This window comes from Erithacus rubecula (genome assembly GCF_903797595.1).
Source record: "Erithacus rubecula genome assembly, contig: scaffold_96_arrow_ctg1, whole genome shotgun sequence".
NCBI lineage: Eukaryota > Metazoa > Chordata > Aves > Passeriformes > Muscicapidae > Erithacus > Erithacus rubecula.
Window position 1 is genome coordinate 752,257 of NW_027635362.1, and position 22,339 is coordinate 774,595.

General features: G+C 56.3%; 1 protein-coding gene across 1 annotated transcript; it reads left to right on the forward strand.

Annotated features, from left to right (window-relative positions):
• Positions 1–406: 406 nt before the first annotated feature.
• FRMPD1 (FERM and PDZ domain containing 1) lies at positions 407–22,029 on the forward strand. The gene is made up of 17 exons (XM_079333355.1): positions 407–528; positions 694–837; positions 1,401–1,505; positions 2,160–2,314; positions 3,931–4,033; positions 4,104–4,149; positions 5,054–5,161; positions 8,573–8,668; positions 10,262–10,387; positions 12,684–12,803; positions 13,770–13,900; positions 14,897–15,023; positions 15,216–15,311; positions 16,651–16,833; positions 17,148–17,295; positions 17,456–18,097; positions 19,403–22,029. Exons 3-17 carry the CDS (start codon positions 1,405–1,407, stop codon positions 21,562–21,564), a joined length of 4,344 nt encoding a protein of 1,447 aa, XP_079189481.1. The 5' UTR covers positions 407–528; positions 694–837; positions 1,401–1,404; the 3' UTR covers positions 21,565–22,029.
• The last annotated feature ends 310 nt before the right edge of the window (positions 22,030–22,339 follow it).

Genomic DNA, 22,339 nt, shown 5'->3' on the forward strand with positions numbered 1-22,339 from the left:
TCTGGGAGTTTCAAATGTTCGTGTTGTTCTTCAGAATTTTCCTCCTTATCCTACAGGTTAGGAGACTTCCTGTGGGAACTCTGTTTTGTGGAGCCCAGAGGGAAAAGCCTGTCCTTTCTGCAGAGCAGTGAAGGGAGGGGGTGAGGGGTGGAGCTGCAGGTGCAGGTGGGGAGGAAGCACCTGAGAGCTGCCCAGGGCACACCAGCAGCAGCCCCTGCAGGCAGCACCTTCCCCTGGCCCGGAGCAGCCGTGGGCTGCGTGCAGGGAGTGAAAGCTCTGATCAGCCCCGGTGCCTGGGAGCACAGCTGGAGCAGCAGGTCCCCATTCGTGGGTCAGAGGTGGTTCCCAGGAGCGGATGTAGGAGCTGAAGGAGCAAGCTGAATTGTGTTGTATTAGGAAGAAAGCCCAGAGAGTGACCAGTGCCAGAACTGCTGAAGGGCTGAATTTCCTCCATTTTCTGCCCCTGGCTGAACAGGCAGGGAGCACAACAGGCTGGAGTGGCTCCCTGTGAGGACCTCACCAGCAGCTGTGAGTCTTGCTCTTCTTTCTTGGTTAGAAAATGTGAGCTGGGGGAAAAGGTGCTGGGTGAAACAGGTCCAGTTTTGGTTGAGACAAAATTTCTGTGCCTCATTTCTGTGAGTTTCCAGCCATCTCTGCTGTTCCTAGGTTAACTTACTGCTATTTCTGTTACAGCACCACTTCTGCCATGGACCAGCAGCCTGCTGTCCCAGCATGACAGAGCATGACCCTGAGGCACAGAACTTCCAGCAGAAACCAGGAGGGAGGAGGTCAGAACGTGTGCAGCTCCTAGGCTGGTCAGAAGGCACACTGTGAAAGGTGAATATAACAGTTTTGGGGTTGAAATACAAAGAGCTGATATTCTTCACGACTTTGGGCAGATGCAGGCATAATTGGACTCATTTTGTGTTAGGTTTTGTCACAGCCCACAGTTCTTCCCAGGGCTAGAGCTCAGAGTGTTGGCAGTGGTGCACGGTTGCCTTGCCAGGCACACTGTCAGGCTGTGCAATTACCACTGATGTTGGTAATTACAAGTGTCAAACCAATTATCTGGTTTGACTGCAGGCTCAGTTTGAGGGTGGGGGGCTGATCCAGCCTCCAAAAGAAGGCCAGAGACCCATGAAATCCATGGAAAAAGGAATGCAGGTGTCACTGTCTGCCGTGGAAGGGCGACACAGGTGACCAAAAGCACCGAGCAGGGGAGGCTGGGTGGGCAGGGTAGTTCCATGAGTGTCACAACCGGTCACAACCCTCTGCTAGAGCTCTTCATGAGGTGCCAGCAGATCTCTTTGCATTACTAATGGGCTGTGAATTACTGTTGGTGACCCTGAATTCTGTCCAGAATTCCTCAGCCACTGCCACGCTGCTTTTGTTGCTTCCAGGTAAATGGGAGATTTGGAGACTAGCTTAATCCATACACGAAAATCATGTAGAATAGAGCAAATGGTAGCAAAGTGGCTTCATCGCTGTCGGGACAGCACGGCCAGGTGAGTGTGGTTTTTGTGGAGGGAGCACCTTTGATCAGAGGCACGAGGCTGCTCCCAGTGAGCAGGGCTGGCACAGCCCGCACTCCTTACTCACTCTTTCCGTTGTTCCTGGGAGATATGCACACAGAAAAGGAAAAGCAACCCCCCTGGCTTCCAGGGGCAGAGGCTCCTGCCTTGCTCTGCTGTGGTTTTGTGAGGAAGAAATGCAGCATTGCTCCATGTGAAACTTGCTCTTCTTGAAGGTGGGGTCACGCTTCTCTTTGTGGGCCCACAAAGACTAGGTTGCATTTAGCAGGGATCCAGGTCCACGGCTGCTTTCCTTCCCTGAGGTCTGAGAGTTGACATGGGTGGGGTGACCACAGAGTGGACACAGAGTGGACATCCGTGGCCGAGAGCTGCTCTCGCTGCCTCGCTGGGTCAAGGTGCTGCTGGATGGAGGTGGGGCACACCTGGGCCTCTCCTTGTGGCTGACCACTGGGCTGGCATGGCTGGGAATCTGTGATCACGCCCAGCCTGATGTCCTCAGCCTCCTGCAGTGACCCAGGCAGCGCCAGCCTAGGGGCACAGTGCAGCCCCTGGGGAGCAGGGAAGTGCGGGGATCCCTTTGCACAAACTCTGTGTTGTGTCCTGTGTAATGGGCCCCTGTGCCCCCAGGAGCAGCGAGCCTGCCATGGACAGCGCTGGGGACAGCGGGGCGCAGCCCAGCCGGGCCAAGGTGACCGTCACCGTGTACAAGGACCTGCTGCTGCAGCACTACGGCTTCGAGATCTGCCCAGGGCTGCCCCTCACCATTGCCTCTGTCACTGCAGGTGTGTGCTCTGCCTGCCAGCCAGCGTGCTGGGGGACAGCTGCTGGCAGGGGCTGTGGCTCCTGAGCTGCTGCTGCTGTGTCAGCCCTGCCCGCAGCCGCGGGGACTGGGCACACAGAGGGACAGGACATCTCCCGGTGTCACTGTCCCCATGGGCTCTTCACAGAGCTGCTCAAAGTGAAGCCTTTCCTGGTGTTTTATCTGCAATGCAGAGGAAGAATTTAATCTTATCTCAGAGAATTTCATCTCATTCCGCTGTGGTCGTGGTGATCTGTTGCTGAATAGTCCCTGTAACTCAGAGAGGTTTGCTGCTGAAATCCAGGAAATCAGCTTCTCTGGCCATAGGAGGGAGAGGTTGCAACTCAAAAACTGTGATTCTGTTTCTTATTTATATTTTCTTTTTTTAAATGGATGCAAAAAAACACGTGGTTCTCACCTTTGGTGTGAGTGTGGCAGCCCTCAGCTGGGGCTCTGGGCCAGGGCCTGTACCCTCTGCCCCTTCCCACTTCTGTTTATGCCCCTTCCCAGGTGAAATTATCTGAGAGTTGTGGGGTGTAAGCAGTGGGGGTTTTTTTTCTGCTGTGCCTCTCTTTTCTCCTGATCAGAAAGCATCAACACTTCACTAAAGCTGAGGCACAAAGAGAGCTGCCCTTCTGACCCTGCCCTTTGCTGAGGGGAGCCCAGGATGGGGTCCCAGTGGGTTGTGGGCTGGGCTGTGACAAGGGGACAGGATGTGCTGGAGGGTTTTCCATGGGGCAGAGGGAGGCACAGGTGGAGGATCAGGACACAGGGTCAGCACCCAGCACCCCTCAACCACTTTTATTTTGCCATGCTCGTGTGGGTGTTGAGGGGAGCAGTGCTGGGAGGGAAGAGGATTGTAGGAGCTGGTGGGGGACGGTGGTCAGGACAAACTCAGGTGCTCTCTATAGTCTGGTTTTGAAGTTTGCAGTTTATTGCATAGGGTGTGGGTGAAAAGAGCTCTGCTGGGAGCTGCCAGCCACAACTTGGAGCAGGGCAGAGAGTGGGAGGTAGGAAGAGTTCTAAAAAGTAAGAGTGGTAAAAGAGGGAAGTAAGTGTGTGATTTTTCCTGTTTACAATACAATAAATCTTCTGTGTTGAACATTCTAATTTCCACTAGCCAATCCAATCCAAGATACAAATCCTATGGCTTTTACATACAGCCTGTAAGAATCCTTACATTACCATAATGTGTTATACTTTAAACCCTAAAAACTACTCTTTGGAGCCCTTTCTGCCAAGCTAGCAGGGTCTTCTCTGACCTTTGGACCATTGTTCTATCAAGAGGGATTACTGTCAGCCAGCCATCCTATTGTCTTTAGTTATTTAGTAACTAAGATGGCTTTCCTTTCAATCTCGCTTATGGTTTCCATATTCTCAAAATCTTTTGCTAAGCACTGACATTTATAAGGTTTTCCTGATTGATCCTTCCCAACAGAGGAGCTCACAGTGGGTGTCCCTGGGCATCCCCAGCGCAGCTGTGGCACCCGGGACGTGAGTTAGCGTGGCCCGGGCAGCGCTGCGTTAGGGGCGGACTGGGCGTGCCGGAGGGGTTTGCAGGGTGGGAGGGGGCATGGCTGACCCTGTGCCGCCCCGCAGGGAGCACGGCCGACGGCAAGCTGCAGCCCGGCGACCAGCTGCTGGCCATCAACTCCAGCACGGTGGACGGCGCGTCCGTGGAGCGGGCAGCCAGCATCATCAGGTGCGCAGGGCACAGGGGACACGGGGACACCGGGGGGCCGGCCCCGGCTCACCGCCTGTCCCCTCCGCAGGGACGCTGGAGACGAGCTGGTCCTGACCGTCCTGCGCTGCAGCTCTGTGAGTGGCACCCGGGCTGGCTGGGCTGGCCAAAGCCGCGAGGGTCCCCTGAGCGTCCTCTGCTGTCACACACACCCTTGGAGGGGGCTGGGGAAGGGTGGGCAGCGGCTCCTCACAGCCCCTGCATGGGCTGCGGGGACACTCTGCTCCACGCACCCTGGTGGGCTCTGGAAGGTCTGGATGTGCCTGGGGGCTCCTCCAAAATCCCGTTCGCTGTCCCTACCCTGTGTCCTCAGGGCAGGACGGGGCTGCGGCAGGAGACACGAGCAATTTGACGGGTGAAGGATTGGCTCTGCCTGGAAGCTGGGGAGGGGGACACTGGGGGATTCTGCTGCTGTTCTCAGGGAGCATCAGACTTTACAGGGAATTCCTGTGTGGCGTGTGTGCCGAGCTCCTGAGCGCCCTGCCATGGTGGGAGCGAGCTGTGGGACAGCAGTGAGTGCGGTCACCCTGTGGGGCTGTGCCCCTGGGCTGTTTTTGGAATGGTTTTGGGAAGCCCAGGAGCGGGAAGGGGCTGCCCCGTGCCTGTCCATAGCTGCCCGGCTCTCCACGTGTGCCGGGCTGAGTTCAGCCCCCTGGAGCCAGCTGTGGGCACATGCCCAGCTGTTGTGCGGGTCTGGCTGCCTTGCATGGCTGGCACGCACCTGAGCAGCAGCCGGCTCCTGGTGACACGGGGACGGTGTGTGGCACATGCCACACCCGCTGGCTGAGCAGCCGCGCTGGTTCAGCAGCTGCCCAGGCAGGTCCGAGGGGCCTGTGGAAGGCTGGGGGCGGAGAGGCTCCCCAGAACTGCTCTCGATGAGAGCAGCCCCAGCACGGGGGTGAGCTGCGCCCCTGCCCTGCCCGCGGCTCTGCTCGCTCCCCCCGCGGCTGCTGCCCCCACCCATCCCCGCTGTCGTTCCAGGGCGGCCCCAAGTCATCGTTCCTCACGGAGGAGAAGAGGGCGAGGCTGAAAACGAACCCCGTCAAAGTGCGTTTTGCGGAGGAGGTGCTGCTGAACGGGCACTCGCAGGTGCGGGATCGCGGAGGGAGGGAGCGGGGCTGGGTCCGGGCTGCCGAGCCCCTCTGCCCTGGGCACGGTGCGGGCAGCGCTGCCCGAGGCCATCGGGGCAGCCGGGAGGCACCGGCACCTCTGCAGGGCTTTGTCTTTGATGTGCTCATTCGGGCTGATGGAAAATACCCAGCGGCGCTGCCCGGCTGACCTCAGAGCCTTCCTTCAGCGCTGCTGTCATCTCGGGAAGGGCTAATCCAGCCGAGGTGTGGCCGTGACAAGCTCGGAGTGCAGAGGTGAACGCTGGTGTGTGCGCCAGGCTCGTGTGCTGCTGGAGTACCTGTGGGTCACACCTCCTTCAGAGCATTTGTCACCGGTCCCTTTGCTTTGCTGTGAGGTGTGGCAGTGTTCTCAGGGTGGCTTGGACCCCCAAACCCTGCAGAGGGTTTGCACAGAGCACCAGAGCTGCCCCTGTACCTGGCCTCTGCCAGGTGAGCTGGTCAGAGCTTGCTGGAGGTGCTGCAAACCCATCGGGGTTCCTGGTGCTGCTGCAGCTGGGCTGGGTGCACACAGCTCTGCCTGTGGCAGAGGGGAGACACTGGTGTCCTGCCAAAGGCTGAACGCTGTGAATGTCTCCTTTTCTTTCTGGGTAATTTTCTCAGCTCACTGGGGTGAACTGGTGTCAACTGGGAGTATTAGCATCGACCTTTTTGTCTTTCAGAATCAAAAACCTTTGTGGTCAGAATGCCCCTCTCTGGCATCCTGCTCATTAGTGCTGTTCAGTTGTCCAGGTCTGACCAAAGCTTTCTGCTTTGCAGCAGTGACAAACTGAGCCCCTTTCCTTTTCCCTTCCTGTGTTTTGTTGCCTGTTGCTGCTGGAACTCTCCTGATGCAGCCCAGAGCCCTCCCAGGGCAGGTGGTTCCTCTCTTTCCCCTGCACATGGGCAGAGGAGCAGCCAGAGGTGCCCTGGTGTCACCTGCCCACAGGGTGTTCACGGTGTGAATGCACCTGGAGAAGCCTCTCCTCCTCCCTGCAGGGCAGGCCAGCTGTGCCTCCAGACGTTTGTCAGTGTCTCTCTGGACCCTGGGAGCCTTCCCTTCCTGGCAGGCTGTTGGCAGGTGTGCCTTGCAGGGTTGAGTTCACATGCCCAGGTGTGGGGGACACAGCTGTCTGGGGTCCTGCTGTCCTCTCTGGGGCAGCATCCAGGCAGAGACCCCTCCTGCTGCTGGCAGATGTGACACTCAGGGCACTGGGGATGTGCCCCCAGGCAGAGATTTGGGCAGGACTGGCCCTGAAGCACAGGCAGGCACGAAATCACCAACAGGCTCAGCTTTTCTTGCAGCTGGGGGCTGGCTCAAGTGTCTGCCCGGCGGCTCCAGGAGCTGGGCACGGTGTCACAGCCCCTGAGGTCTGTGCCAGCCCCTGGCTGATCCCAGGGCTCAGCAGGACTGGGAAATGACCTCTTCTGAGAGCCTAAAGAAGGCACTTGTGGAGGGAAAGCTGCACTCTGTGCCTCCCTAAAGCCTTTGTCAGCCGTGTGCTGAGGTAATCACAGCTCTGCCAGTGCAGAGGAGGAACACAATCAGTGTTGAGATTGCTATTCATGTAGTGACAGCAGGAGAAATTAATTCGGGTGCTGGGGTGCCACTGGTGTTAGGTTCCCTTTTCACCATCTGGACACGTAACCTGTTTTGAGCAGCAAAGCATTAGCACAAAGGAAGAGTAAATAAATTTGTTGCATATTTATGATTTCTTTCTGGAAAAGCACTATGCACCGCAGCAGCCCTGAGTGCTTTAGGGCTGCTCTCCTTTCCACGGGCTGACGTACTAAGGCAGCCAAAATGGGTATTATGGCCCTGAAAACCGTGCAGCCTCCAGTTTCAGTAAATATACTGCTCTTGTCATCCTAATGGAGCGCGGCTAAGTGATCCTTGTGGCGACGGGCAGGATCCCAGCGCTGCGCTCTGCAGCTGAAACCCGAGCCGGCAGGTCGGGAGCATGAATTGTTCATGAGCCCCGCTGCCGTCCTGCCTCCGCTTTCCGCAGGCTGGGATGCGTTTCTGCAGCCCCCAGCGATATGCGAGGCGCGGGTCCCTGGGGGCGCTGGGCTGAACCAGCCCTGCCCTGAAGGGCAGGAAGGCAGGGCTGCTGAAGCTCCAGGGTTAATCCGCAGCAGCTCTGTCAGCCCTGGCAGGAGGGAGGAAGCTCCGCGGCTGTTCTGAGTGGGTCACTGGGGCCGGTGATTCGTGCAGGTGTTAAGCTCTGCTGTGTGCTGGCGGGGCAGGGCCCCCTCGCAGGGTGAGTGTGGCTGTGGGAGCTGCCAGGGGAGATGGGCAGCTGCTGTAAAACACCATCACTCTTCTGGAGCTGGTGGAGGACCCAGCTCCTGCCAAAAACGTGCTTGGGCTGCTTAGAGCCCAAGAGCTGGGCTGGAGAAGAGAGCAGCAGTGTTCTCTTGTTTTCTCAGTGGTGGCTGTAGGCAGCTTGGACCACGAGATGGGTGCGAGGGGACGAGGAGGGGATTCACAATGGGTTTGTGTTTGCTCTGGCAGTGCCTGCAGGGTGTGTGGGCTCTCTGTCCAGAGGGACCCAGGCTGTGGGATCTGTAACGTGGGGCAGTAACTGGAACACAGCAGAGATCACCTTAAAACACCACTGTTGACCCTGAGACTCTCTCCACAAGCAGATGAGGCCTTTAAGTGATGGGTAGAGTGCTGACCCAAGAACATGGAAAGACAGGCTGAATAGGAGCTGTGGGAGCGGAGCAGCAAAGCTGCTCAGCTCTGAGCAGCCTGAGGAGCAGTGGGGCCCAGGGACAGGCATTCCCCTCAGCAGGGCTGAGGTGAGGGGCTCGAGGGTGACCAGCTGCCCCAGCAGGACACAGCCCAGGCCCCCAGACCCTGCTGAGCACCCAGCAGAGGTGTGCTCACTGGGGCTGTCCTCATCTTGCTGTGGAGGTTCTTTGGACCTCCAGTGCTCTACAGGCACCAGCTCCAGAGCTCCTGCTCCTACTTCATCAGGTTATCTTAAATAAGCAAAGCAGCTAATAGTTAAAAAGGTGATTTATTACAAAGCACATCTTATCACAGAGCACATTGGTCTCAACAGTACACAGACAAGCAATGACAAATGCAGGGGCAATAGTAAAGCAAAGCCTGGCAAAGAGCAAATAGTTAAAAGAAACAATTCTCCCCAATAAAAAGTCTTATATAGGAGCTGCTGTGCTGCCCAGAGGGTTACAGTAAAGGCACTTGCTGTGCTCTCCTGCCATTCCCTGCCAGGAGCATCATCAGGAGTTGAGCTTGGTGCCATGCAAGAGGGTTGCCAAGGCAGAGAAGGATTTTCCTGGATGCCAGGATGTGCTGCAGGCAGAGCAGCTGGTGCCTGCAGGCTGAATGCCCCAGGGTGCAGCTGCTGCTCTCATTCCACAGGGGAGCTCCCTCCTGTTCATGCCCAATGTTCTCAAGGTGTACCTGGAGAATGGACAGACAAAGGCGTTCAGGTTTGAGAGCAGCACCACTGTGAAGGTAAGGATGCTTGGCAGGCTGTTTCCAAACACCAGCAAAGTCCAAAACATCAGCAAAGGTGTGGGCAGAGCAGCTGCTGGCATTGCTGGCTGGTGCTGGCACGCTGGGTTTCCTGAGTTCCAGCCTCATTTTTGCACTGCTAAGGATGAAACAGCAGTGTCCCAGAGAATGATCCTCCTAAACCAAGAGTGACGTGTCTCAGGTCACTTCTGCTGAGGCCATCACAGACAGGTTCCTGTTATTGCCCTGAAAACACAGTGCTGCTCTGCAGAGCCTTTGATCCAGCCCTTCCCTGGGCTGCTGTGCTTGGACAGAACCTTACACACCTCCAGTTCTCCTGGCCTGGTCGTTGTAGCTGCTCAGTGTTTAGGTTGGACTTTTAGTAAGATTTGGCCAGTGGTTGGAGGTCATAAATTGGTTAAAGGACAGGGGGGTGCAGATGCTGTGGGAGAGATTCAGATGGACAGACATTCTGGCTATCAGGCTCAAAGTGTATTAAGGGAAAACACAGAGAGACTTCATTTATCATGCAGTGAAAACTTTACTCAGAAAAGGATGAGTTTGTCTAGCTCATTCCAACCTCACAAAACCATTGTGGTCTCTCAGGCAAGTGTCTGCAAGCTGTTTGATATGAGAGGTTTAGAAAAAGAAAATAGTGAAATAAAGCAAGGAGGTGGAAAGGACAGGAAAGGTGAGTTGTAAAGAGATGTTTGAATGCCTGTCCCCAAGGGTTTAATTTCTAAAGGGTGGATTAGCTCTTTCTCTTTGACTTGAGTTCTTCAGCTCTGGCATGGAAAAATTTTCCCAGTTTTTGAGAGCAGCTCTCAAAGAGGGCTCTCCAGAAACACCTAAAAGAGTAAAATGCTTCCCAAGTTAGGTGTTTGCAGAAACACCTCTGTGTCTTGAGACATCCTGGCTTAAAACTGAGGTGAGTCAAACATTTATGTTCATCTCCAGAGGCTTGAGTGAGCCCAAGGGCTTCTGTTTCAATTTGTGCATCAAGCCCGAGGTGATATTTTCTTTTTGCCAAAAGTAAACCTTGTTACTTCTGTAGCAGTTAGAATACTGACAGAATTCTCTAAAGAAAGTTGAACACCAGTTTCAGTCAGATTTGGTAAGATTTTTGCAATTATGGTCTCAAATTCTTGTTTACTGGAGAGAAGTGTTTTTCAGCAGTTCTTTTTAGTTTCTTCACAAATCCCAGCATCACAGACTGGTTTGGGTTGGGAGGGATCTCAGATACCATTGCCAGGGATGCCTCTCACCTGCTTCAGTCCTGTCCAGCCTGGCCTTGGACACTTCAGGGATGGATGCAAAGGGTTACACAGTTCTAGAAAGCCAGAATAACAAACACAGCAAACACACGGGTTAAGAGTGGCAGGAAGTGCCCAAGACCATCCAGTGAAAAGTGCAGAATTTGAGTGTGAGCAGCTGAGGACAGACAGCTCCAGGCTATGGATTTGATGCCTGTGACACCTTGGGGCTTGCAGAGCTGCAGCTTCCCCACCCTGTCCTGCTGGGCTGTGCTCTGTGTGGCAGGCTGCAGGGCCCCGGGGTGGGTGTCTGAGCTCTGTGTGACCCTGTGCCCTGCAGGACATCGTGCTGACCCTGCAGGAGAAGCTGTCCATCCGCAGCATCGCCCACTTCGCCCTGGTGCTGGAGGAGCAGTACAACCTGGCCAAGATCCACCTGCTGCACGAGGAGGAGCTCATTGCACAGGTGAGCAGAGCCCCCCGGGGGTCCCACTGCCCCCAGGGGCAGAGTGAGGGCAGAGGAGCCAAAACATGCAGGAGTCACCAGAGGGGTGAGCTGGGTGATGCCATCCACTTGTGCCATGGTGTTCACCCGTGTCAGGAAAATTAACCCACAAACACCAGAGGTTTATGTCCAAAAAAGATAGAGGAATCCTTTTTCTTTATTCCAATAAATGCAGAGGCCATGAGGCATCCCCCTGGGATCTCTCAGATTTTTGGAGGACTCAGCCTCCTTTTATCCCAATTTCCCTCTCTCTTTCCCCATTGCTGAGGCACTTGAGAGGCACAGACTGCCCAAACACCTGACACCTGAGATTCCCCTCACATGTACAACCCTCCCTTTAATTTTAATTCTTAGAGAATCCATGGTTCTTCCCCATTGCTTCTTTCATCTTCCAATATCCAATTTCATTTATCAGCAAACCTACAGTTTGTTTGTAAAGGCAAATATCCTTTTCCATTCATCAATGAGTGGAATCCTTCCCTTTGTTTCTTTTATCTCCCTGTGCTAACCTTATCTACCAGCAGACCCACAGCTTGTTTGTAAAGACAAATCCGACATTCCTCTCCCCCACATCCCTGGGAAAGGGGCACTTTGGGAGCATCCTGAGTGCCCACACACAGAGCAGCACCCATGGGCTGGTGTTGCCTGGGCCATGGGGAGCAGTCGTGGGTGCCCATCCTTTGTGCCCCATGCCACATCAGCCCATGATGTGAGCCCCTGCCTGAGCCTTTAAACACCTCTAAGGCACCTGTGCCTGACCTTGCTACTTGCCATTCCCTGGTGTCCTGATTTAAGGACAGGTGTCTGCCAATAAAGGCAGAAGCTTCTCTTTAAATGGAGAATGTAAACCCTCTTCCTCCAAATCATTATTATAATTTTGAAATTAAGGGGCTCTCAGGCAAATAGATATGGGAATTAGGAATAACAGTTCTGCACTAGGACAATTCCAATAGCAATGCAGCATTACACAGAACAATCCCAGCCCTGCCAGAGCCAGAATCCAAGCTGACACCCTCAGTCAGTCAGGGTGGTGGCACAGTCCCATTCCATGGTGCTGCATCCTCCTGCAGGGGCAGATGTGGCTCAGCTGGAGCAGTGCTCCTGGAGAAGGGGCAGTTTCCTCTGAAGCTCCAGGGATGATGTGCAAGGGTCTGGTTTTCCTCTGGAATGCAGTGGAAAGAAGGTGCCTTGGTGTCCCAAATGTCAGTTTTTCTCTGGGTAGGAAAGGCTTGGCTCCTGCCCTGGCTGGAGCATCTCCCAGTGGGATGATGGAATTTTCTCAGCCATGCCCTGGGACTCAGTGGCCATGAACAGGAGATATCTGCTGGAGGGAGGATGGGCTGTGGGAAGATAAAGATGATTGCCCAGCTGGTTTAAAGATGGCCCATGAGCAGAGAATGTGTGCCAGGAGATCAGGGGCACTGCCCCAGCCGGGTCAGCAGATGGGACACAATAAACACACACTGCTGGGCACAGCAACCCAGCACAGCTGGGCAATCAGAGCACTCAGCCAGGCAGGGGCCACCTGGGCTGCACTGTGGGTCAGTGCTGTGTGTCCTGTAAACAAGAGAGCTGGTGTGGTCCTGCTGCTCTGACACTGCTGGTCTGTCAGCAGGTGCCTGCTCAGAGTCTCAGCTCCTGAGACAGCAGGAGTTGTGCTGATGGGTCTGTTGGCTGGCAGTCCAGTGCAGAGGGGTTTGTGGAATCACAGTGAATATCCTGAATGGGGAGGCACACACGGGGATCATTGAGCTCACGTTCCTCAGTGGCTGATGCTGTCAGACCACTGAGCACACAGGTCAGAGGATTTCTGCTGGGCAGGATTTGCCCAGAATAAAATATGCTGATGTATAACCCAGAGTCTTGACATCCCATTGGCATTACAGTGATGATTCAGGGGTCTGTTTAGGGCTGCTGTGTCTTGTGACTGCACTCCAGAGCAGAGCAGCCTGCCCCTTCCCCTGCTGTTATCACACAGCCCCAAAGCCTCTGTCCTGGTCACACTGCAAGTGTATGGGATCAGTGGGTATTTAATGAAGTGTTGCTCTCAAAGGGCTTCTGAGCTACTGCAGGGAGAAGGAAAAGCAGATGAAGACTCAGAGATAAAATGATCAACACTAGCAAAGTCTCCTTGTGTTTGTTAAGGGCAATCTGCACCATCCCCTTGCCAGTGGTGCTAAACAATTCCTGTGTGTTTGCAGAGCTCATTGTGCACTTGTGGAGGGGGTCTGTGGTGTGATGGCCTCTCTCTTTTCAGGTGGTCCAGAAAAGGGACTCTCACGACTATCGCTGCCTCTTCAGAGTGTGCTTTGTGCCCAAGGACCCCCTGGACCTCCTGCAGGAAGACCCAGTGGCCTTTGAGTATCTGTACCTGCAGGTGACACTGGGGCATTCCATGCTTAGCAATCCCTTCTGGCCCCATTCTCATTTTTGCTTTAAATCAGAGCGTGCCTCAGACTGGCTCAGCTGCATGGGTGTGTTTTGCATGGGGTGATAGCAAATAAATGAGCAGGAAGGGCCTTTGCAGGGGTTTTACAGAGATGTTTATTTCAGCCATGCTCGTGCATGCTCCAGAGTTCAGGGAACAAAGGCAGAGGGGCTTGTGAGGGTCCAGGTTTGAGCACATGGGATGAGCAGGGTGGGGAGAGCATCAGGGACCAATTATCAGAGGACAGGGGGGTGGCACAAGGGAGGGGTCAGGGCAAAGGGCCAGCAGGGAATCAGGGTGGGAGTGACCAGAGACTGAGGGACAGGGAGAGGGGCTGGCCAGGGAACAGAGCAGGAATGTCAAGGGAAGGCAGTGGGAGAGGCCTTTCATGTTCCCCTATTGGGAATGCCTTTCTGGGTCTCCACAGCTCCCCATTTCTTTATTAATTAAAAAGGCTTCTTTTAAGGATTTTAAAATAAAATTGTTGAGGTAACTAAAGAACACAAAATGGCAAAAACAATCAAAAGCATTCATAAAGCAATTCTCAAAATGCAAGCTATTCTTTGAGTCCCCAATGTCTGAACAGATTTTTGGAGCATCTTGGAGCCGGTAGGAAGGGAGGTGAAGTTTTCTTGGCATGGCTTGTGAGGAAACTGAGTCAGGAAAGGGATTCTTCAGCATGGACTGGCACTCTGGTGGCTGTGAGCAATGTGGTCAGCTGTGACTGAGCTTGTACGAGGTAGAATGGGAGTGGAGTACCGCTGAAACTCTAAATAGAAATCATTAATTTTGAAGAAAAAACAAAGGTTGTTACCTTGGGAGATTTTTCTTTGTTTCCCCCCGCCCAGAGGTGTGAAATGCAGAGCGCTTAAAATGAGGTGATTTGAATTGCAATTGCCCCGGGCTGTTGTGCAGAGCTGCAGTGACGTGCTCCAGGAGCGCTTCGCCGTGGAGATGAAGTGCAGCGTGGCGCTGCGCCTGGCTGCCCTGCACATCCAGGAGAGGACCTGCGCCCAGCCGAACAAGGTGTCCCTCAAGTACATCGAGTGAGTGCCCCGACTGTGCTCTGCTGTGGCAGCCCGCGGGAGGGACACCTCAAAGGGCAGGAGCTGTGCTTGCCCCGTGTCCAAGGGCACTGCAGCCTCCCTTCGGGGCAGGGAGGGCTGGGGGCCCTCTGTCCTTGACCCACCGAGATACCTGAGAGCCACACACACTGAGCACCTGGGTGCGTCCCCAGGGTCTGTCACAGGGCCAAGACCTGAAGCTGCAGAGCTCTCACACAGTGATGGTGACCCGAGCTGCTCCTGCCAGTTCTGGTTGCAGTACCTGGGGAGAGAGGGTGTAACCACCAGCTTTGCACAGCCAGTACATCTCTCCATCCACCAGATGGAGAAATGCCAGAAACACCTGCTTTGGGCAGTGGGAGATCCTGTGGAGCACTGAGATCCGTGGGGAAGGGACCAAACAATGCTTTCAGAAGGAGCAGGTGTGCCTTGCTGCATGTTGGTGCTCTTGGACTGCACCTGCCCTAGAGAAGCCCCTGCCCAGGAGTGGTGATGAGTTCATTGCTAATTACCAGGCACTGCTGTGGTGAACCAGGTTAATTTCCAGGCATTGTGTGCAGCCAGATGTGCCCAGCTGTGTGCAGGGAGTGGGGGCGAGGGGCAGCTGCCCTGCTCTCACCTCAACCAGGTGTTGAATGCTCGGGCTGAGCAAAATCCAGCAGCACACATAGCCCACTTCTGAGTCCAGGAAACTGAACTGAAATGTCACAACCCTGTCACCAAAGCAAGGACAGAACCCCTATCCTCTGGATGGTGGGGGCAGATTGGGACTGTCCTGCTAATGAAGGTTGTGAGTTCCCTCCTGTGAAACCTCATGAAAATGTTCATTCTGCACCAAAGTGCACTCTGCCCTGCTCCCCAGCCTGGCAGGGGCAGGCAGCAGTAAACTGGAGCCAGAGAGGGCTCTGGGTGTGCCAAAACCCCCAGGGCTGCCTGGGGGCTCTGCCCTGCCTGTGCTCCCTCCCCTCTTTCTGCCAGGAGGGACTGGGGAATCGAGAACTTCATCTCCCCCACCTTGCTGCGAAACATGAGAGGGAAGGACATCAAGAAAGCCATCAGCTACCACCTGAAGAGGAACCAGGTGCTGCTGGACCCTCGGCAGAAGGTAGTGGCAGCGTCCTCCTGTATGTCCCCTGGGGTTTCTCCCTGCACTGTCCCCTCTGCCCTTGGCTGTGGGTGCCATGTGGGATGGCCAGTGGGCTCCCCTGCTGCCTGCCCAGGCTGAGCTGGGTGTGTCAGACACCCAGAGTGTGCCTGTAGCCGTTCCTGAGCCGTGCTTCCCCTCCTGCCCACGCAGCACACGCTCAGGGCAGCCCAGGTGCGCCTCAGCTACCTGCAGATCCTGGGAGAGCTGAAGATGTACAGCGGCAGGATCTTCAACGCCACCATGATGGTACGAGCTCCTTCCTTTGTGATTGCTCCTGCCGTGCACTCCTGCTGCCCACCCTGCTTCTCCCCGTCCTGGCATGGGTGGTAGATGTTGATCTGCTGGAGAAACTCAGCATAGTTCCATGGAAGTGTGCACAACACTGCCTACACCATAGCTATGCACTTTTTTCCAATTGAAAGCTGCGACCTTTGCTCTTCAGATAAACCCTGTCTTTATTCTGTGTGTTATAAAGTACTTGAGAAATCTGGGGAGGCTTCAAACTCTTGAAAAAAATACGGGAAACACTTAACCTCTTCTATTTGTACAAGGGTTGTTGGTTTTCCTGCCTGTCCCCACCTGGGTCTCTGCAGAGCTGCAAAACACAAGCTGTGTCACACGGGGAGCTGGGCAATGCTGGTGGGTCTGTACCAGAGCAAGGCTCACCCATGGGTCACAGTAATGCTAAATTTACACCTATGTGCCAATTGAACAATGTCTGCCAGATTATATTGCATTAATCAAATTTTTAAGTGTCTCACCCTAACAGAAAGCACTGCCATTTCTTCAACCCCAGAAATGTCTTGGTGAAGTTTCTACCCTGCAGTGATTTACCAAAATAAGAGTATTGGTCTAAGTCCAACACTCAACTGTGATGGACAAAAGACTCTCTAACAGTTTAAAGTTACAAAGTGTGTGTTTATTCAGGGCTGGGCAGCAACGTGAGGTGATCCTCTAATACTGTGAAATCACAGGTGATCACAGAGTCTATTTATTGGCAAAGGATTCAAACTAATGCATATTCATAATAACAGCCCCTCCCATCCCCCGCTTCCTATGGTAATTAGCTGGAATAGCTATTCAGCATTGATTGACTTCTGAAATTAAGTCTGGGGTCGTTTTCATGGGGAGGGGTCTTAAAAGGAGGAAGTAAGGAGAGTCTTCCTCACCCTAAACTCTCAACCTTTTCTATCAATGACAATATAAATGATTTCTGGGTGTAGTCCGATTTTCCCATGAATGAGTTTCTAGTTGCATTGTCTGTGTTCCTTTGGATCTGCTCACTAGTTTTGTCTTTTCCCATTGTAAGTGCAGCTAAGCAAACATGAAATGACAGACAATCAATTATTTAAGTCTCAGATAACTGCTCCCTTCTAACTTTTAATTATTTTCAGCAAGGTAACTAAAATCCTGATTTTCTACGATTGGTGTTTGAGCAGCAGGTCTCACCGGGTCCCTGTGGGGACACCCTGGGCTGCCAGGTGGCCACAGGTGCATCCCTGCAGCAGAGTCCGTGCAGAGATCCCACACGGGGTGGGGGGCCCGGGGGTCCCTGCCCAGGCTTTGAGCAGGTTAAACTCTGCAGCTGCAGGACAGGGAGTCGTACGTGGCCTTGCTGGTGGGGGCCAAGCACGGCGTGAGCCAGATCGTGAACAGCAAGCTCAACATCGTCAGCAGCCTGGCCGAGTTCCCCAGCATCAGCAGGGTGGAGCTCAGCGAGGAGTCCGAGCGCGTCAGCACCGTCAAGATCTACCTGCAGGACCTCAAGGTGAGGGCACGGGGCAGCCAGCAGCTGCTCCCTCGGCTGGGGTGTCACCAGGATAAAGGGCTTGGGGCAAGCTCCTAGGAAGAACAAAAAAATTAATAGAGAGAACAGTGATTCTTCCTCCACCAGAGTCACCAAAGGCTCAAAAGGCAAGAAAAATAAATTACTCTTCTTTGTGCCTCCTGGAAATCAGACAGAGGGGGTGTCTTGTCCTTGTGAAGACGGCTCTTGCAGAATGTGGTACAAACAGTATTTGTTTATTCTAATATTTTCTACCCTTGTCTCCCCCACACCTCCAACAAATAAACCACAAAAAGGTGCTCACGCTGCTGCTGGAATCAAACAGCGCCAAGGATCTCGTCTGCCTCATCGTTGGGTACTACCGACTCTTCGTGGATGCAAACAGCTCCATATTCACCTGGGGAGAGAAAAAACAGCAGCTGCACCGTGTCTCAGCTGAAGAAGGTTTTTAAAAACAGCCTTTTCCGAAGAAGGGTGGGGAGCGAGCGGGTAGATGAGCATAGCCCGGGGCTGTGTGGTGGCACCGCCTGCGATCGAGGCTGGAGCTGATCCTGGGGGCTTTTCCAGCATTCCTGGTGGGCTGACAGGTTCCTTTGGATCCCAGGGTACGAATCGCGAGCCTGCAGCGACTCCGAGGATTCCTGTGAGTCCTGCTCGGAGCGCGGCCGCGGCAGCAGCGCGGAGCGGCCGGGCCAGCCCGGCAGCCCCGGGGCGAGCGGCGCAGAGCCCCGCCACGGCGGCGGCGACCCCCGGGGGCGCGGGGACCCTCGGGACGCCGCCACCGACAGCGCCTCGGAGGCGTCCGACTCGGCCAACACCGAGAGCCGCGGCTTCAAGACGAGCGGCTCCAGCGACTCCGTGGATGCGCTGGAGGAGGATGAGCCGGAGGCGCGCTCTTCCTCCCGGCCGGAGCCGCTCCGCTTCTACACGCCCACCGTGCAGGAGCTGAGCAGCTCGGGGGGCGGCTCGGTGCCGCTGTGCGCGGCGGGCGGCGCCGGGGATTATTTCTGCCTGCTGCAGGTGCCGGGGGCAGAGCCCGGGGCGAGCCCCGCGGGGCAGGGCGAGCCCCAGCCCGGCGCCGTGTCCGCGCTGTCCGCAGTGTCCCCGGGCTGCCGCAGCCTGTCCCCCCCGGGCCCGGGCCACGGCCAGCTGGTGCTGCGGCCGCCGCCGGGCTTCGGCGACTCCAGCTCCGAGGAGGAGTTCTACGATGCTGCCGACAGGCTCAGCCCTCCGGGCGCGCTGGCAGGTAAGGGCACACCTGCGGGCTGCAGGATTCCTGCCGGGGGCTGCCTCTGCTCTCAGCTCACCTTCCTTGGGGGGGCTCACCTTCTCCCTTGGGGTCTCACCTTCCAGCCCTTAGCAGCCCCTGCAGGACTTGTGAAGCTCCTTTGTGTCACCGTAGGGTCAGGTGTAACACACACACACACACTTGAGCGGGATAACAATGGGATCCTCTTCCCTCTTTATTCTGCGTGTTCTCCAGTTTATGTGATCTTAATTGCATCACAATAACCTATTGTATTCATTAGTGCAAAGCAATTAGCATCATTATAGTTTGCAAAAGTTTTGCAGGAAGTTAATAGGGCACGTGTACACCTTTACTTATGCACGTAGTGTAGCTGCAAAAATCCTTCATGTATCTTTTCTAATCGGTTTCCATGCTAATGGCCTTGCCTTCTTCCTTGCTATGGATACACTCAGAATTCATCAATTGCTGTTTCTTCTGACTCAGTTTGGCTTTTACAGGCCAGCTGTCAAGCCCCTCCACACCTTTGAGCATCCATTCTCCACTCCTCACACAATCACAGTGACATTGCAGGAGGGTTTCTAACCACGTGCAAACACTGGGTGTTGGGAAAAGTCAGTTTTCAGAGGAGTGGCACTCTGGAATCTCTACTCTCTTCCTCTCAGCTAGGGGGACCCCAAATCTGTAAAACATTGTTACATGAACCCCCAGGATCAAAGATTTTGTCCAGGTCAGAGGCTGGCTCAAGGATTCCCAGAGCTGGGCAGCCCCTGGCCATTGTATTTCCTCAGAAACAAAAGGATTATTGTTTCTGAAGTAATCAACTCTTTCAGGATTAACTGAACCTCTTAAGAATTGCATTCATGCCATTAGAACAGTTTTGGCTTTTATAGTAATGCGCAGTCACTCTACTGTGTTCAGACAGAAAACTGTCATCTCTGGAAAATGTTATCATCTAAACATCCAGTTGGGAACCTCTGACCATATTTCTATTTGGTGATAAGCCTGCAGCTGTGGGCAATGCTGTCCCCAGATTTACCTGGGGAATTACAGCCACACCTGCCTTCAGGTGAGTCACTAACCCTGGGCTTCAGTAGCCACTCACCAGGCTCTGCCCATGTCTTGACATCCACCCCCAGGGAGGTACTGGATCACAAGAGACCTTTCCTTTTGCCCTCAGGAGCCAGGCATTGCTGCTGTGATTCCAAATCCTGTGCCAGGAACTTTTTGGCTCACTGTATAGGCATGTGGGTATTCTGCTGCCCGGGATTACTTCCTGATTTCCATGTTTTCCCTTGCCATCAGGCTATGACACTGCATCCTGGGAGGGTTCAGAGAGCTCCTCCTGCATCCCCAAGAGGCTGAGGTGCTACAGCCTGGGGGAGAGGCACAGGCAGGAGAAGGAGCTGGCCTGCACCAAGAGCCTGAGGAAGAGGAGGTCTTTCCTGGAAACTGATTACACCTCGCAGGTCAGTTTCCCTGCGGCTCCCCCAGGCTCTCCACGGCGCTGCTGCTCCTGGCTGCCCACTCAGCCCTCCCCAGAGGACACAGGGAAGGACACGGAGATGGCCACCATTGCTGTGGCCACCCAGGGACAGAGGGACACTGCTGGCACAGAGCCCTGCTCTGACCTGATGGACACCACGGGGACAAAGCCAGCGATGGAACAGCTGCTTCCCTCCACTTTGGATGTTTGCCATTCTGGTGACCACCGTGGGGAGGAGGACAGCAGCCCCCAGCCTCAACAGCCCCCCGTGCAGCCCCTTCCCCGAGGGCAGAGTGGGGCTGCCCAGGAAAGCTCTGCAGAGCACACAGACCCCAGGTGTCCCAGCGAGCAGAGCTGTGCACCCACCGGGGGCTGCCAGGCCCAGGGGGCTCAGGAGGAGGGGGCTCAGGTGGTGGCCACCCAGCACGAGCCCAGTGCTGTCCCCCCTGCTGCTGCCTGCCCCTCTGATGAGCTCCTGCTGCTGCCACCTGCCCAGGAGGGGCTGCTCCCTGCGAGTGTGGAGCCTTACCTGGCTCCCTGTCAGGAGGGCAGCAGTGGCCAGAGCTGTGCCAGTGGCCAGGGCAGTGCTGGTGGTGAGAGCCAGCCTGATGGTCAGCGCTGTGCTGATGGTCAGCACTGTGCCCCCAGCAGCAGCCAGGGCGCCATGCCCCGGGCCAGGAGCCCCCAGGTGCTGAGTGGGGACACCCTGAGGAAGGTGCAGCAGGGCCACTCGGGGTTCCCAGAGGCTGCCCAGCTCCTGGCAGAGGGCAGCAGGGCCCCGGGGGTCCTCACCCGCCTCTCCTGGCTCTCGCTCGGGGTGAGGACACAGCCCGTGTCACACAGCCTGTTGCAGGACATTCTGCAGGACCCCCCTGAGCCTTTGGCCTGCCTGGCCACCAGCAGGGGCCTGGGGGCCAGTGCTGCTGGAAGGAGGATGCCAACAGCCCCTGCTGGAGCAGGCTTGGGGCAGGAGCTGGCGAGCAGCTCGGGGCTGGGGGCAGATCCTGCCAGCGAGGCAGGAGCTGAGGCTCAGCAGCAGCCGCAGCCCGCACAGGCTGCTCCTCCCAGGGACCAGGGGAAGGACTCCTGCCTGGCTCCCTGCACGGGGGTCTCCATCCCCTCAGCCCCAGCTGCCCCGGGGGAGGGAGCAGCAGCCTGCGGGGCTGCAGAGCCCTCCCTGCTGTGCTTCCACCCCGAGGAGGGGCAGCAGAGCCCTGCACCCCCCGGGCCCCAGGGCTGCCCCCCAGCCCCTGGGGGCTCGGGCAGCTGCGGCTGCCGCCTGCCCTACATCAGCTGCTTCCCCCAGCCCCAGGGCCAGGGGGACAGTGAGGCCAGCCCCCCCCAGCTGCCAGGGCCCCTCACCACCCCCCCAGCCAGCAGCTCCAGCCTGCCCAGGAGCCCTGGGAGCCGCCTCCCCGTGCCCATGGCCGGGGAGCCCGGGCAGGACCCCCACATCCTTCAGCTGGGGCAGCTGAAGGACCAGGCGTGGCTGAGCCCTGCGGATTGCTCCCGCTTCCTGGCCTACACCGTGCAGCTCCAGGAGGTTGTGGGGAAGCTCTGTGGGAACCAGGCCACCCACCTGCAGGACCAGTGTGCGGAGCAAGGTGCAGAGAGCAAGGGTGCCCTGGGCTGGGCTTCCCAGGACCTGCTGTCCAGCTGCCAGGCGCTCCTGAGCACGGAGCAGCCTCTCACAGAGGTGCAGTGCGCACTGAGAGCGACCTTTGACCGCCTGGTTCACCTGGCAGTGACCTGCTTCCAGGTGACACACTGCTGGCAGTGCAGGCAGAGGCAGCAGGAGCTGGGGGCTGCGCTGGGGGACGTGGTGGGCACCTACCAGCAGCTGGTGCAGGCTGTGCACCAGCAGCTCCACGGGCAGGTGTGCCCTGAGCTGGGCACCAAGCTCCTCGCCCGCCAGCACACGGCCCTGGCAGCTGCCATCCTGTGCCTGCTGCAGCAGTTCAGGGCATCCCCCTGGCTGTGACAGGCAGGGTGGGGGCACACCAGGGCGCTGGGGGGGACAGAAGCCAGGTGTGTGCCCTCTGTCCAGCTCAGGCTCTCCCCCAGGTGACATTTAGCCCAGGTTGGCCATGGGAGGACGTGCCCACACTGCTGGGCTCCCTCCCCAAGAGCAGCCGTGCCCCAGGTGCTCTTGCAGCCCTTCAGTGTGTGTGTTTGCCCAGGGCTACCAGGCTGTGCAGGTGTCAGTCTCACGGGATTGTCTCAGCTGCCTTGGTCACCCATGGGGAAGAGTGGGAGCCCGTCAGCCTGCCTGTCCCTCACCCTGCTCTCCAGGCAGGCCATGCACTAAAGGGACACCAAACCCCACCCTGGCCAAAGGAGGAGCCCAGGTGGCTTTCTCCACCTTTTGTGGCTGAGGGAACATAGTGATCCCACGTTCAGCTGCTTTTCCTTGGCCATAGAGGGTCATCCCAGCAGGGGCAGTGCTGCTTCTTGTCTGCAGCCACGTGCTGGCCCTGGCCACCTCCCACACCCCAAACAGGCCCTGGCAGCTCCCACCCCCCTCTGGGGCGGCTCATGTCTCTGTGTGTGCCAGCAGGGTGAGCCCCCACACGGTCAGAGCTGTGCAGGGGCTGTCGGGGGCTCCCCCAGCCCTGTCCCCCTCCCAGCAGGGCTCACCCTGGCCAGGTGTGAGCTGCAGTGGTTTGGCTGAGCCTCCCCTTGGATGGAGGGGCAGAGGCCAGTCCCTCATGGCTGGGGAGCAGCCTGGGGATATTGGGGCTGGCTGCCTTTCCCCA